The sequence below is a fragment of the Malurus melanocephalus genome, unplaced genomic scaffold, assembly GCF_030028575.1.
Source record: "Malurus melanocephalus ecotype Western Australia unplaced genomic scaffold, MMel_1.1 scaffold_29, whole genome shotgun sequence".
NCBI lineage: Eukaryota > Metazoa > Chordata > Aves > Passeriformes > Maluridae > Malurus > Malurus melanocephalus.
The window spans coordinates 682,328-697,600 of NW_026623261.1; the positions used below are offsets into that span (position 1 = coordinate 682,328).

General features: G+C 42.5%; 1 protein-coding gene across 2 annotated transcripts in view; it reads left to right on the plus strand.

Moving 5' to 3' along the window:
- The first annotated feature begins 2,788 nt into the window (after positions 1-2,788).
- THEMIS (thymocyte selection associated) overlaps positions 2,789-15,273 on the plus strand; it is a 75,207-nt gene continuing 62,722 nt past the window's right edge. For both annotated transcript variants that reach the window (XM_057363584.1, XM_057363585.1), the window contains exon 1: positions 2,789-2,912. In XM_057363584.1, the coding sequence (XP_057219567.1) occupies positions 2,822-2,912 (91 nt within the window). In that variant the 5' untranslated portion in view covers positions 2,789-2,821. The remainder of the gene's footprint in view (positions 2,913-15,273) is intronic.

A 15,273-nucleotide genomic window follows, 5' to 3' on the forward strand; every position in this document is an offset into this window, starting at 1 on the left:
ATAAGGAGAGATTTGTGACCTCTGTTCCTTCAGCATGGGAAGAACAGGTTCAGATAGTGCCTCCTCTTAGCACAGACATTTTTCCAGCATCTTGTCCTAATCGTCAATAATGAAACTTGAACAAAACAAAAGCAATTTTTCTTGGTCAAGATCCTCCTAAGAATTTAGTCTGCTTTATGAAAACCTCCCCAAAGGGTCCCTTATTACCAGCAGTCCACAATGACAATGTGATGATCTCCCACTCTGAGATCAAGGATGGTTTGGAGATGGCAAATTATTTTCCTCTGTGCTTGGTACACATCAAACTAGAAAAAACTTCTGCAGAACATTTGGGAGAACATCCCATGGGTTCTCATTTATCAGGCTCTGTGTTAGCAGAGCTGGGGACTCCTCTGATAACCCATGACCAGTGGGTAGCATGCCCGATTTAAATTGCACTTTCAGACAGGTGCATTTGTAGTTTCTGCATTGCAGCTATGATTGGTTTTGTTAGGGTATGTGATAGAAGGCTGGTTTCTGCACGCAGAGAGAAGCACAGAGGAACAGCAGTGGCCAGAGGAACCCCAGAGGTATTTCTGGGGTATTTCCAGGCACGTTAGAGAGGTTCTGGGCCTCCAGAGCCGCTTGCATGCCCCAGTGACAGCAGGATCAGAGGCCACTGGGTGGGCTGTGCCTAAATTCAACTGCTGGAGGGATCCCCACATTTATTTATTTATAAATAAATATACGTGCATTTCCCACTAATGCATCAATCAGCCAGAAAGGAGAAGGGGATGAGGCCATTGGGGCTTGCTGTGGTTTCTGTCCAGGCTGATTTGTGTGTCTGGCAGTGTATTTTGGTGCACAGGGGCTGTTTATGTCTGAGTGTCTGTGCCTGTTGGGARCACAGGCTGCTGGTTGGCCATGGGAGCACAGAGTTGCAGCTGCYTTCTCCAGCAGGTTTTGTTCTGAATTCTTCTTGTGTGAAATCCATGTCTGTTTGTGCGTTTGCTTTGTTGGATTAAAGCAATTTTGAAAACATTTATTAATTTGTGTGCATGTTTGCCATTCATGCTAAATGTTCTTTTGTGGTGCTGTTCCTGGCAGTCTTACCAAAGTGAAGAGCCAAATGCAAGTGAATTGAGGAACTGTAGAAATGGCTCTAGGGGCTCTTTATCCATTGATGAAAACAATGTGTACAGGTAAAGGCCAGCTGCTGGCACTGGCACAATACCTGAMTGCTTTGGGAGCTGGTACCAAGAAAGTTGGCTTTGAATTACTGYAGTTGCACACATAATCTTCAAAAATACAAAGATGTCCCACTGAAATAACTGAAACCACTCACACATTTCACTGCTTTGTGTTTGTAAGAACCAGCTTTTTACGATATGGGTCCTTTGTTTACCRCTGAATACATGTGATTTCCCCAGCTCTCTCTCAATTCAATTGCTTTTGCTTGATTTCAAGTGTGTTTTCCTGGGAGAGGAGAATGAGTATTCCATTGTATTAAAGTAGTTGRTGAGTTGTTTGCTGTGTGTGTTCTCTGGTTTGGCTTTTACTAATATCTGTGACTCCTACATCCAAAGTCCTGTTATTCCTGTTTCCTGTGGCACCTGCAGCATTAATGACTGGCAATAGTGAACTCTGCACCTKCAGACTCCCCACTTATAAAACCTATTCCACATTCTCTAGAGAAATGTTTGTTAACAAGTAACAAACTTCTCAAACTCTGCAGAGAGCCTGGCACCTGAAAGGCCAGCACACCCACTCTAAGAACTTGAGAGTTTAATATGTTAAGTTTTTAATATGTGAGTAATATTGTCTCCTGCAAAATATTACATAAAGATGAAATGAAGCTAGCAAGCATTTTGAAAAGAAATAGTTGATCATCTTGCTCACTGATTTGGCACAATGTCATGCTTCCYACTTTCCCTGACCCCTCAGGGAGACAGGAGAGCAGTGTAAACATGAAATCACAGTAACTTCAGTTTTGCTTATGATCTGAGTCTGCAACTTATTTGCTATGGCCTTGCTCTTCAGAAGAGTCCTGCTGAAACAACAGCGCTTGATCAAGCTCAGAACGGCAGAGCTGGGGATTTGCCATCAGTGCAGTCTGATTGTCACCTGGTACTGGGCAGTAGACTCTTAAAATTCCTTCCCAGTTGCAGAATCTCAAAACCAAATTCCCACAAATCATTGGTGGCAATAAAAAATGTAGGCCATTTTGCATAACAACTCTGTGTTCAAATGGCCATTCACAGGATTAAGTAATTTGTATACTCTTTGTATGTCTTAAATCCAGCAAAAATATTTAAGGCAGCAAAATGGTTAATTTCTTTTCTTCAAAGGCTAGTTATGGTTTTGAGGTGAACTAACACCAAAATACTTTGCTGTGTTCCAAGAGAAGAAAAAAAAAATAACAAACCAACAAAGCCCCACCATTTTTTTTTCCACTTTAGACAGGGCTGATATTCAGTGTCTTCTTTTCACAGGGTCCACAACCATCACTGATGAAATGGAGTTTTGTAGCAGATCCCACTTCCCCCTCCAGAGCCCAGTTCCCACAATAATCTCCCACATGTCCCAGGCTGGCACAGCCCCTGGGTGACTGTGGGCACCATGGCYAGCTGATGGGGCCATCAGTGGCCTCACCCCACTCCAGCTGCACCCACAGGAGGAAGCAGCCACAGAGGGAAGGAAGCACAAGTACCTCCCMGTGCTGCTCCTCCCCTGTGCTGCGGAGCTCCCGAGCACAGCATGCACCAGGCTGAGAGTGTTGCTGCCTCGAGAGACTTTCACTGGTCTTTAGGTGCCAAASCCACATGCTGAATTGCTGCGGATCATGGCCTGTACCCTGGAGAAGTTCATTCATTCTCTGGATCTCAGAGCCCTTCCCAGGGTCATCCAAATCCAGTCAGGCATCTACTGTCCAGGTGAGCATCGAGTGCTTTCTGGTGGGGCTTTGCAAGCCTGTATTTGACAACAGGGACTCCTTCTGACTGGAATGTGGGGGAGGCAGAGGGAGGATGCTCATGGAGTTGTCTTCTTGCAKTTTCCCACCAGCTGAAGAATGAGGGTTTTATCAGTGGTTTTGGAAATGTCTTTGGTGCAGTGTGCATTTGGTCTTCCCACTGGCAGGGAAAAATAAAATGTAGTTAGTCCTCATCATATCCTGGGATGAGTACTGGAATAAGGCATGAGTTTGCTTTGCACTTAGAGAGGGACATCAATCCAGCAGCTTCAAATCACCCCAYGGAGTTTAATTGATTGAACCCAGTTTGCACTTCTGGGGCTGCCAGGGAGAGGTGCCTTCTGTCTCAGAAATAAAGAACAGGGAGTCTGGAAAGTGACTCTGAAGGACCATAAGGTTTTGCTGAAATTCGGTCCTGTATTTTAGGGTGCTTCAGGTGTGCAACGATGCAAAGGGGTTGGTATGAGCTGGACAGGAGCAACACAGGGGGGATATTTTACTGGGTTTTCCTGCTGCAGATTTTTTTATGGCATTTTTARTGCTCTGCTTGTGCACAAAACACACTGGAAATGTGGTAAATGGGCTTGCATTGGAGGGGGAAAAATCCTGCTCTTGGTTTGGGCATGGACTTTGTTCAGTAACAGTGAAGATATCATGTCAAGCCCATGTATCAGTCTAGAAAAGGAAAGTTACCTCCCATGCTACTGTGAGGGTAAAATTGGGGTCCACCTAATAAAATAGAGAGGGCTTCATGAAATGAGCTGAAATCTGCTTCTGCTTCAGCCAAATACCTACTTCAGGATCCACAATATCTATCTTTACATCAATCTAAAAATGTCCATGTTGTTCCATAGTCCATGCTGTTCCAAAAGGGAGGAGGTGGCCATGGAAAGTCTGATCAGCAATCAGAAGCTGCGGCCAGAGTGGGTGATTTTTCCCTCCATGACAACAGCACTTTGGGCTGGGAAAGGGCACACTGAATCTGTGATGGTAGAGTACTGCCCATGTGCTCCTGATTGCCCATCCTGGCTGCTCTGGAAACTGCTTATGAATAATACCAACACATAGAAAACTGTTCTGGGAAATAAACYTAGCTGAAATTACCAGAAACTTCCRAAAATACTCTTTTTCTCACCTTTGCTATGTGGCCTGTTCAAGTTTTATGTTTTAAACTAGTCTGACTGAAATAAGTTCTTTATAAGTGATGAAGGGTAGAATAAAAACTCAAAAGGGGAAGATCACCTCCTTAAGCTGAAGTAGCCATGTATTTGACTCTTTTCACACAGCTAGGAAGTAGAAGTGATGTGAAAACAAATTGTCTGCATATGTMGATGGAGGTGTGCATAAATATATATACATGCATATGTGTACACAAAATACTGTGAGATGTATGTGTATGTGTAAATACATATATAATTCTATGATAAAATGATGGTAGCCCAGCTGTCTGCAGGTTTCTGAGTTCCTGCTGCTMATGGATGGTCAAACTCATACCAGTACATTTTTGTAGCAAGGACATTTCAGTTTGTGCTTCCATTTACTGTCTAAACCCTTCCACATGAAGAGAAAAACAGAACAATGGCTCAGCCCACAGACCATTCTGCAGCAATTCCTCACATATGGAAGAAAAAGGCTATTACCTGATGACTAGCCTTGGGGGAGGTGGTAGAGACCTGGGAATATTTGCATTAAAAATTGACAGCCATTGTGCTGCTCTGATGCTTTTTTGGTCTTTCAGCAGCAACCACCTCTTCCTGTCCTCTTCTCCTGGTGGCTTCTCAGCTGTTCTCGTACGTGTTCCACCAGCACAGCAGCTGCAGCGCTGCCAGACGTGCATGAGTCTCTTGTTTATACAACAAGCAAGACTGATACATTCTACTTGGCTCCTCGCCCTCACAGCCAGCACATCCCAAGAATACTTGCAAGCACTGAGAAACACCAATGTCCTGTAGCAGGTTTTTCAGGGTTCCACTTCTTCCTTGCTTCAGAGGAAGCTCAAGACCTTCAGTGCCTGATAAATTTGCAGGATCTAGGGCTACGAAAGGTCTTCTCAGGCCAGCCTTTCTCTCCCTCCTTCCCTGAGCTCTCTGTCTGTGTCAGATCTCTCCTGAATATATTTCTCCCTTCTGCACCTGGCAGCTGGGGTGAGCACATTGTTCTGTGATTGCATCATGATTTATGTTCCATTTTCTGTTGCAAGGCTAGTTCTTCAAAGAGAGTCTGAAGTAACTCCTGTTATATTGCTGAACAGGAGAACGAAACACTTTGAGCACTCCACGTTTCCATTAGGACAACCACTCTTTAGTCCTTCCCCAGGCAGATCCCTCTGTCCYCGTAAGAACCTTTTTGATCTCTGCCACCCCACGGAGCACGCCAGCAATCACAGTGTGGGTAATGGCAGCTCTATCAGCAGGGAGCGTGGGTTTATTGCTGTGGCTGCAGGACCAAATCTGGCCGTTTGTGCACTGATTGTAATAGCTCCCAAAAGTCTACACTCAGCCTGGTCAGCTGAGTGGTTTTGTGGAATGGGGTTTTGCAGGAATCTGCAAYGATTCGCAGCACAACCTGCAGATAGTAAGGGAGAAGATCGATTGTTAAAGCATTGCATATGATTGTTTGAAACTGATCAATCACCAGGGATAATTAATTTTCCTGTGTAAGAATTTAAAATAGGGAGATGTTTTATATTTGTAAATGTTAATGTATGTTTCCCTCTCCATATTGCCCCCCGAAAAGGGCAAGGTTTCTTAATATCAGCTTAGCCAGGTACAAAGAATGGCTAACAGAGTAAATAATGACCTACTACATCCATTAGAGCTGTCACATCAAAGCTGTAGCAGCCAACCAAAGAAGGCTGCAGCAAGCTGTGTGATAATAAGACAACACAGTGTAATTGATTCACTGTTCTCTGGTGCTCTGTGTGCTGTGGGGATGGAACTCTCCATTTACTCTGTGTGGAAGCAGCGTTTTTCACACTCTGCACTTAGGTCTAATGATTTTACAAATACAGGARTTGCAAACTAGCCTTGCAGTTCTTGACAGATTTTCAGAACCTCTAGGAGCATTAGGAAAGTGTAACGCTTTGTGAGGATGGATATTTTCTACGTGGTGAGGTATTTTTATTAGAAGCTGCAAAGTCAAGCTCCAGGGAGAGAGTGGGAATTTGCTTGCCTTTGGCAAGGTAACTTCTCTGAAAGAATCCATTCTGCCTCTGTATCCATGTAACACCAAACACAATCTAGGTCTCTGTTTTCAGACCCAAGCCTGCCTGCTACTGTTCCCAGTGGAGAGGAAGCAGAAAACATATGCTGTGTGCGCATTATTCTACCATTAGTCTCTCTGCTGGCCTATAAAAAATTATGTTCCTGCTGAGATTAAGGGAACGTGATGTATTTAACTGTGCCTCCCCAAACTGCAAATGGACATGACTTTATAGACCCTGCTTCCATTCGGAATATTTTCAGCTATAAACACTATGGGCAAGTGAACTTTTGCTGTTGGTAGTGAATACTATGATCTAGACATCTTTCTGAGGGATTTGTGTTCCTGTTCACATCTCTGTTCCTGGCATGAAGAAAAGCATTTTTCTTGAATGATAACAGTGATTTTCAGGCTACACCTGGACTCCAGGGTTGGTTGAAGGCTTGCCAGTTTGCCTCTAGGCAGGATAGTCAAKGTTTGAGGATCTTGTTCACACTCCCATGCTCCTATTCCCCTTTCCCTCCAGCTGTGTGTGGCTGCACAGTCAGAGWCCCAACCAGCAGCAATCTTTCTGACACTTTGCAGAATCAGAAATRTTGGGTGTTGGTAACAGCCCTGGGTTCTTCTGAAATAATTTCAAAATAATTTTCACCATCATTTTCAAAAGACCATACAGAAATAGAAAAATTATTGTCATCCCTGGTTTGAAAACAGAAGCAGAGGTGAAAGGAGATACTAGCTCTGGAGATGGTAGTTCTGGAAATGCCAGGGATGCCTCTCCAGGCAGTTGCTTTTGACTCTGCAGTCATGATGTCCTTGCTACAGAAACCAGACTGTGCTGTTGAATCTCTGAAGGGAATAGGAAGGGTGATTATAAAATGAAAGCAAGTCTGCCAGATACAAATAACTTGATAATCAGCACTGATTAGAAAGGAACTAYAGTGCAGACTGAAGTACATGACAATTTAATAGCTCATTAAAATACGTTATTAAAAAATAAATTACTGAAACTCCTCTGGGAATGGATTTGATTGATCAAATATCTTTCTTTGAACATTTTAGTAAATATTGATACTTAGCAAGGTAAGTACAGTCTGACCACTGATTTTTACAGATAGCATGCAAGTGTGGGCTTTCATCTTTATGTTGCAAAAATTATGTCTGTTTTAATACTGATATAATTATTTTATGGGTAATTGAATTTAATATTTTGCAGGCTTAATTTAACCAGTGGCAGAACAGTAAAAACTGTCAAACTTTAATTGTGAAAAATGTAGAGCTGCCCAAGGCATCTATTTTGTTTGTGTTTCTTGTCATTAACCTACTCACAGTATTCCCATTCTTGCCCCACCTAAACATGCACATCAGTAATGGTGTTCCCCCATTTCCTCAGGGGCTGGGACTTGCCAGAATTCAGCTCTGCTCTGCAGTTCAGTTGTTTGAAAACAACATCTGTGTGGTGTAATTGCAGTTCCAGGACATCCCCTTCTTAGAGCAGATCTGTGAAACACGTTAGGAAAATCTGTGCTCCTTCTGTGAGGAGAAGGGATCCCTAAGCCAGCAGCCTCCCCCTCTGCAGGCTGGGTGTGCAGTCAAAYAGCAGGCTTTCCTGGGATTCAGGAAAGTTCCCAGTCTATGCAGGGAGAAAATATTGGGAAGAGGAAACTGTGGGGTCACACGTGCATCCTTGGTTAATGTCCTTCCAGACCCAAGACACCCTAAGATTCTTTGTATTGACAGGTGGGGATTCCTCCTCTGGGCACAAGTTTGGTGCTCACTGACAGTTGCATGAGAGGCAATGCCAAACAAAATCTTTGGGGGAATAGTTCCATTTCAAACCTCACTTCGGGGAACTGTGAACAACCTGATTCGTGGTTCCTCTTGCTGGYTGTTTATCCACAGTGGCTTGCTGTCTCTGCAGTTTCAATTTCATTCTCTCTGCTTCTGTGACTGGGAAATGGCATCTTCCCAGCATGCAAGAATTTCAGGGAAGTGATGGGTTCTGCTGGCCATCAGCAGAGTTCAGAAAGTCTCGTTAACCCTGTTACTGTAACTCAGCAAACTGAACAGAAAAGGAATCCTTGTCTATCAAGTCTCAGCTGCCYCAAGTTCTAATTTATACAAGAAATATCCCTCAATACTAAGAGTTAGAAAATTATCACGTAAGGTAGAATTTTTTTACTGTTTCTAAGCCAAGCTAGAAGGGAGCAAATCCTGCTCCCTTGTCAAGTGTGATAAGCTGATGAGCTGATGAAGGCTAGGGTATGCAGTCTGTAATAAGTATGAATAAAACAAGCAACCTGCCACTTCAGGATTAATAAAACTACTTTTTCTTACAAAAAGCAACRTGTAATTTAAACAGAGGCCAAGCACAGGCTGCTTTGATGAAGATAATTAGGGCTGTATTTCTTAGAGGTGAAATATCATTAAAAATGATCTGTGCATTTACTGGGTGGACTCTTGGTGGAGCGCATGCCGAGGGAGAACTGTACATGGAATTGGTGAAACTTGYGGTACAGTGTTTGCTTACTAAATTATGTCTTTGTTTTTTCAAAGTYATAGAAGCCAAACCCCTCAAAAAATGGAAGGGTGTTTTGCTTTGAATTCAGCTGTTTCTGCTCCTCTTGATTGAACAAGTAGGAGCAAGAGCATTAAGCACAGCCAGAGTAATAGATAGTTTGGGCTCTCTTTTGTGGTCAGTAGTTGCAGCATGCTGGTAAATTTTCTCTATTAATACAAACCACTGAAACTCTCCTGCACTTGTTCAAACTGCTTCAAAAGCCTGTTTTATTCTAAACAAGAAAGAAAATGTTCTTCAGYTAATGCAATGTGAGAACAAACCCTGACTTTTATGGGTCAAATATTGCTCATTTTATTCATACTGCTGCCCTCAATGGGGTGACTCATCCAGACACAGTGAGAAAAATCTGACCTGGGTAGCTGGCACTCAGGGTGAAGCTGATTGGAGGATCTCCTTTGAGGAGATTTTCTTTCTGTGAYGTTACATTCAGTTTTGGGCACAGGATTCCACTGTGGATGGCACAGGAGGTAGGCAGAATACYCAAATTGCCTGCTTTGTCTCAATGCAGGGATCAATTGCTTATCTTGGCTTACTAAATGCACTGGGTTCCTGTAGCAGAGCTGCACAGCTTTCACTGCACTTGGGATCTAGAGATGTCAGGAGGATGTCTGCAGCAGGAAGGGCCCTGTTTCCCTTTCCCATGAACCTATAAAAAGCCTGTAATWGTTCCAAGACARTTTYCAYAAACTCAGGCTCTGGAAAGATGAASGGACAACTGTGTTGAATTTCATAGGAGGGAAGATCCTGGCATAAATGTCCCACAATAAATAACCCCATGACCACACAGTCTTTCTGAGTCACAGGGCTTTTGTGACATTTTTTTTTTCTTCAAGTACCTGATGATCTGTTCATGAAGGAACGTGGGATTTGTCCAGGTCTGCTGTTTCTGGTTAGCTCCCTTGGACATGCAGTGATGGCACAAGGGGCATCATGCTGTGATCTCAGTAGGGGAAGGTGCTTGCCCATGTTTCCAGTTCTAGACCTGTAAAATGTTCAACACTCTGACCTGATCGTGCATCTTAATCTGAGTAGCCTTCCTAAACCTAGTCCAACAAAACATAGTTTTTCTWTTGAACATATATGTGAATAARCATACTTTAAKTCAAAKTAATTAATGCTGTAAAGAAAATTARGAAAACTAAACAAATCATGAACAGCTATAAGACTTATTAATGCTGTTCAAAATCAGGTTTGGGCATTCTCTTGACTGAGAATTCACTCTTCACAATTCTGATTCATTTGGGTAAACCCAAAGAAAAGGTCAGAGGTGTTTTATTGGGAGCTGTGGTTTCACTTCCTCTTTGCATTGTAGTGGGTGCTGCATGCACAAAGCTCTGCTGCCACATGCAGTGCATGAGCGTMTGCATAGAAGAGAATCAGAAGAATTAATTTATTTTTAAAAAGGCCATAAACCTATCAGGTAAGGAATAAATCAGAAACTGCAGAAGTAATTTTTTAAAGAAGTCCATTATGATTGAAATGGCTTAAAGCACTTGACATTTAAAGTTTGACTTTATATGGCAAAAGATAAATCTTACAGCTTTTGCTTTTTGATGGATTCATGCTGGCAAAAATCAGACCCCTCACAGCCTAAGTAGGTATGATCTGATAAGATGCATCTATGCATAAGATTGGATAGAGCCTTTTGGAGGATTGGTATCCCAAACTGATCAAACATAAAATTTTTTGTTGCTTAGGACACGTTAATGAGAGAGGAGTTTTTAGAAAGCCCAAAAATTTGCTCTGTCACTTGACAAAGGATCTTCCACATAAATTCACAGCACCTGCAAGACCACTGCTATCCCTGGGCATGTGGAGCCCTCTGTGGGCATTGGGGAGCTGGGCTCACCCTCTCTTGGTGGGGGCACCTTCTGGGTGTAGGAAGGGAGGGGTGAATAAAAGAGGGGTTAGAGACAGAAATTGGGTCATTCTTCCTTCTTTGTCTGCCACTGTGCACACGTTTCCAGTCTCTTCCCTACAAGAGGTTAGATTATTTGAGTTTAGTGGGGAAAATCCAGCATCTTTGGTGCTCAGGAAGTATTTGACTGGGAAAAGAAACGAACACCTGAATGTCTCACCATCAGAAATTGTTTGCTTTTCCCTCTGCTTAATCAGTATAAAATGAGGTAAATTATTAAGCAAAATTCTCCTCCCCACAACTTTAAAATAGATCTCTCTTATTGCCAAAGAGCATAAACTCTGAACAATTGGCTAGCCCTCAAATAATGCCCATAAAGAATTATATCTTTTTTATTGACACTAATTATAGATCCATTATGCCCTTCATATTACTTTGAGAGCCTGCAGCAGCCTTAATAAAACTGTGATTTCASCTGAGCTGTCTTGTAGGGGAAAATGGGCTATTGTAATTCTGGCTGAATGGCTGCACCAGGGGATGGAGCCTTGACGTGAAAGCAGAACCATTTCAGCAACCCCTGAAACAGAGTCACCTCTGACAGGGAACACAGCACCCATATGGGCAACCGATGACAGCTTAATGGGGGGAAAGGAGCCCTGGGAAAAGGACATTGGGACAAAGTTCTACTTTCAGGAGATGTAGGGAGATCTTTCATCTCCCTGCTAAGCAGCCAGGTTCTTTGGATCTCCTTTCAAAGACCGCTCAGCCTGCCAGCTGCAATGAATTCAGTGAGTGTTACTGAGACATGAAAGGGAGAATGTTTTCCTTCAAGGATGCAAGCTCATGGGAGTAGGGAGTCAATGCCTGGTGTTTGGCCTCCAAAGTAATTTCGGGTTTTTTTTTTAGGATAAAAAAGCTTGGTCTTTGTTTTTTTTTTAAAAAAATAAGAAAAAAGAAAAAAAGAATGGGGATACTTGGAACTGTTCAGCAGCACCCTGTGAGACTGGGAGTCAGCCAGCCTGGGCTTGAGCTTCACCCCTGCTGAATAATCCTCTGTGCCACCTTAGGCAAGTCCTTTGTCTCGTTTGCATCGCTCTGCCTTGCCCTCCACGCYGAAGTGCCCGGAGGCTTTTGGCAGAAGGGAGCTCCATCCCGGTGATGTTTTGCTGCTGTTCGCTCCCCAGCCTGACTCGGAGCCGCTCTTTCCATCAGCGCCACTGAAGCGTTCACTCCGAGCAGCCACCGAATGGAGCTCGAAGCTGCCGGGAAGAAAAGGAAACATACTACTGAGATATTTCATTGTTCCACCTCGTAGTATGAAATATTTCTCTCGGTGGTACTGTCACATGCCCTGGCATGAGGAATTACCTCCTCCATCTCAGGCATTCACTTCTATTCACATTCTGTTTTTATTTCATATTGCTGTTTTTAATACAAAAATGCTCTTCTTCTACCTATAATGAGAAATAAATCAAATAAAGGTTTATGTTAGGGAGGATGGTGGTGTGGCTGCTTAACATTTTAAGAAAGATGGGGGGAAAAGATATTGAACCAATTGCGGTTCTCTCTTTGATCAGATCACAGTGGTTGCTAACACAGATTGTCAAACTAGAGATGAGCTTATGAAAAGATATAAATGTGTTTTTTATTGAACAAAGTAACATTCCAGAAAAGGTGGTTTCAAAGGCAACAAGCTCCTTAATTACAGCCTGYAGGGGCATTGTTTGATCACTGTAAATAAGCTGCTTTATTCTGGGTTCTGCTAAAATGTTGATTTGGGTTTTTTTTTTGCATTGTATTGCACATATCTTTCTCAAATCAAAAGATTCTGCTCTCAAGGTTACTTGATKTACATTTTCAAAGCATTACATTTTCTTTGTGACTTGGGTGGGAAAAACAAAGTTATTGTTATGCAACAACAAATAAATGAAAAAAGTGCATTTTAATTTTAATTTTAATTTTGTTTTCCTGTATATTGTGTGAGGGGGCTCACATCACACAGCTGAAGCAAAATCTCTCAGGGTCACACTGGAACAAAGTGGGATTTTTCAAAATGTTTTAAGATTAATTATCATGGTTTTTAAAGGAAAAAGAACTTTTATTATCCTTTTTGAAAGCCATGCAGTTTCCCTGGCTCCCTTTTATCAGCACAAATATTTGCTGCAAATGCCTAGGTAACATTTTTCTTGTCTGAATGTAATCTTCATTGTATTATTCCAGGAAAACTGCCAAGCAAGGGCTAAAATCAGAGCCAAAGCAATCTAGTTGCAGACAAATATGTAATTAAAATCAATACTGTATGTGCAATTTCACCCCCAAAAATGTGGCTGACAGATTTTAATTTTTAATTTCATTTTTTTAATCCTAGTATCGAGAAAAATGAGGCTTCTGCAATCATGGTCTCAGTCTCTTAGCCATAACCCACCCAACATCTCACCCTCATAATCTTTCAACCTCTTGGCCTGTTTCAAATAAATCTGGTAATATATGTTTTACTATTGATAAGCTGTTGAAAGTTGGTCTGTGACTACTTAAATTGGATGGTGGTGCCTTACCTCCATGATTCCATGGTTATATGATCTATTTATCCAACTTCTCTTCTGCAAATGAAAAGTACCATCCTGTGGTTTTCACAGGTAGTATTACAARGTGTTTTGTTTGCCAGTGTATCCATATTTATTTCTTTGATGGTAGGACAACGAGCTCCCTTGATTTCAATTTTCTTGGGKTTTTTTGGGGCACCACTGTGCTGCCAATAGTGGTAATAGTGGTTCAATAATAACCAATAGTGGTAATAATGGTTCAATAATAACACTTTTTTGAGAGCTTTGGCCCCTTAACTGCTCCATTTAGTGGATGAGGGAAAGACTGTGGATGTTGATGGCTTGGACTTGAATAAATCCTTTGGCACTGTCTCCCACAGCATTCTCTTGGAAAAGTTGGCAGCCCACAGCTGGAACAGGTGTGYTTATCACTGGATATAAAACTGGCTGGGTGGCTGAGCCCAGAGAGTGGTGAGGAACGAAGGACCAGAAAGACCTTGAGGTGCTGGAGCTTGCCCAGAGAAGCTGGTGTTCACAACAGAGTTGGTGAAGGTTATTGAGCATAAATCCTATGAGAAGCAGCTGAGGGAGCTGGGGAATTTTAGCCTGGAGGAAAGGAGGCTAAGGGGAGACCTTATCACTCTCTATAACTACCTGAAAGGAGGTTAAGGGGAGACCTTATCACTTTCTATAACTACCTGAAAGGAGGTTGTGGTGATGTGAGAGTTGTTCTCTTCCCCCAGGCAACYAGTGAYGTAAACAGGGAAAACGGCCCCAARTAATAYSAGGGGAGGCTCATCTCAAATATTGGGAAAAAATCTTCACTGAAAGAGTGGTTAAGCATTGGAACAGGCTGCCTAGGGARRTGGTGGAGCCACTATCCCTGGAGGTATTAAAAATGGGAGTAGCATGGCACTCATGATATGTACTAGCAGCAGCCAGCCTCCCGATGGGAGCTGCAGCAATATCCATAGAGACAGCCCAGTTAGTCTGTGTTGGATTGCTCAGGGACTGAAGGAGAGSAAACAACCCTGCACTATTTTTACAATAAGAAAACCAGATTGTTCCTTTTTAGTCAAAGGGCAGCACATCAGCTCTCTTGATCTGCTCAGTGTTGTTGAAAGCGTGCTTAAACAGCGTCTCTTCACCTGGCCCTGACTGATATTTTTGTGGCACTATAGTCCAGAACGTCTCTGAGTGAATCACTATCCTTGTGTGCATCAGAAAGTCTACTTGAAGACTAAGTACAGCCAAGCCCTTGAGCCTGTGTAGGGTCCTCAGTAAGGTAAACCAAGGGATGTCCCACCCAGCCTGCCAAAAGCATCTTCCACGTTATTTTACTTATTTTTTTTTTTTTTTAAACCGAGGTTCTGTCTTCAGAGGATTAAAAAATGACAACATCTTCAGGGAAGCTGAGGACTTTCTGGTGTCCATCTCAATTGCTGAGAGTATTACACAAGCAACAAAAATGTTTGTCTGGTCACGTACTCGCAACAGAGCACACATAACCAGTGGCTCAGTGTTAGTCTCAGTCATCCTCCTGTTGTTTTGTGGTACTCTCTTGAGGCTTTGGRTTTAGGCTAAAACAAGAGTAAGTTATGCTCAGGCTGGGCTCCCAGTGACTTTTGTTGGGGTCAAGGTGATATTCAAGTGTTTGTCTCTTGCAAGTGCTGCAGCGGAATTGTTAAATAGATCCCAGACTCAGTAGGAGATTCTTATCAGCCCAGGCTATGTTCAGGACTGGAATTGGTCTCGAATGAACATTTGGAATATCAGTCAGCTAATAGCTGGGGTTTTTTTGGTATGACACCTGGGCTGAAAAAACCTCAAACTATTGGGGTTTTTCTTTTTTCTTTTAAAAAATAGTGGGTTTTGTTTTTTCTTTAAAAAATATTTTTCCTTTAAAAACGAGTGGTTTTTAATTTTCCTTTTCTCCCCACCATCCCCATCAACTACAAGGAGAGCTGTGGAGTAAAAGTGTTGCTCTCCAAGGGAAGGGAGTTCTGCAGGCAATGACAATATTTCAGTACAGGCTTTCTCAATTATTGATTTCAGCTATGTAGCCAAAGGTCAGGTTTTAAATATCTCTCATTGCCTGGTACCATTCTGCTTACCTAGGTTTAAAAAATAAAAATAAAAA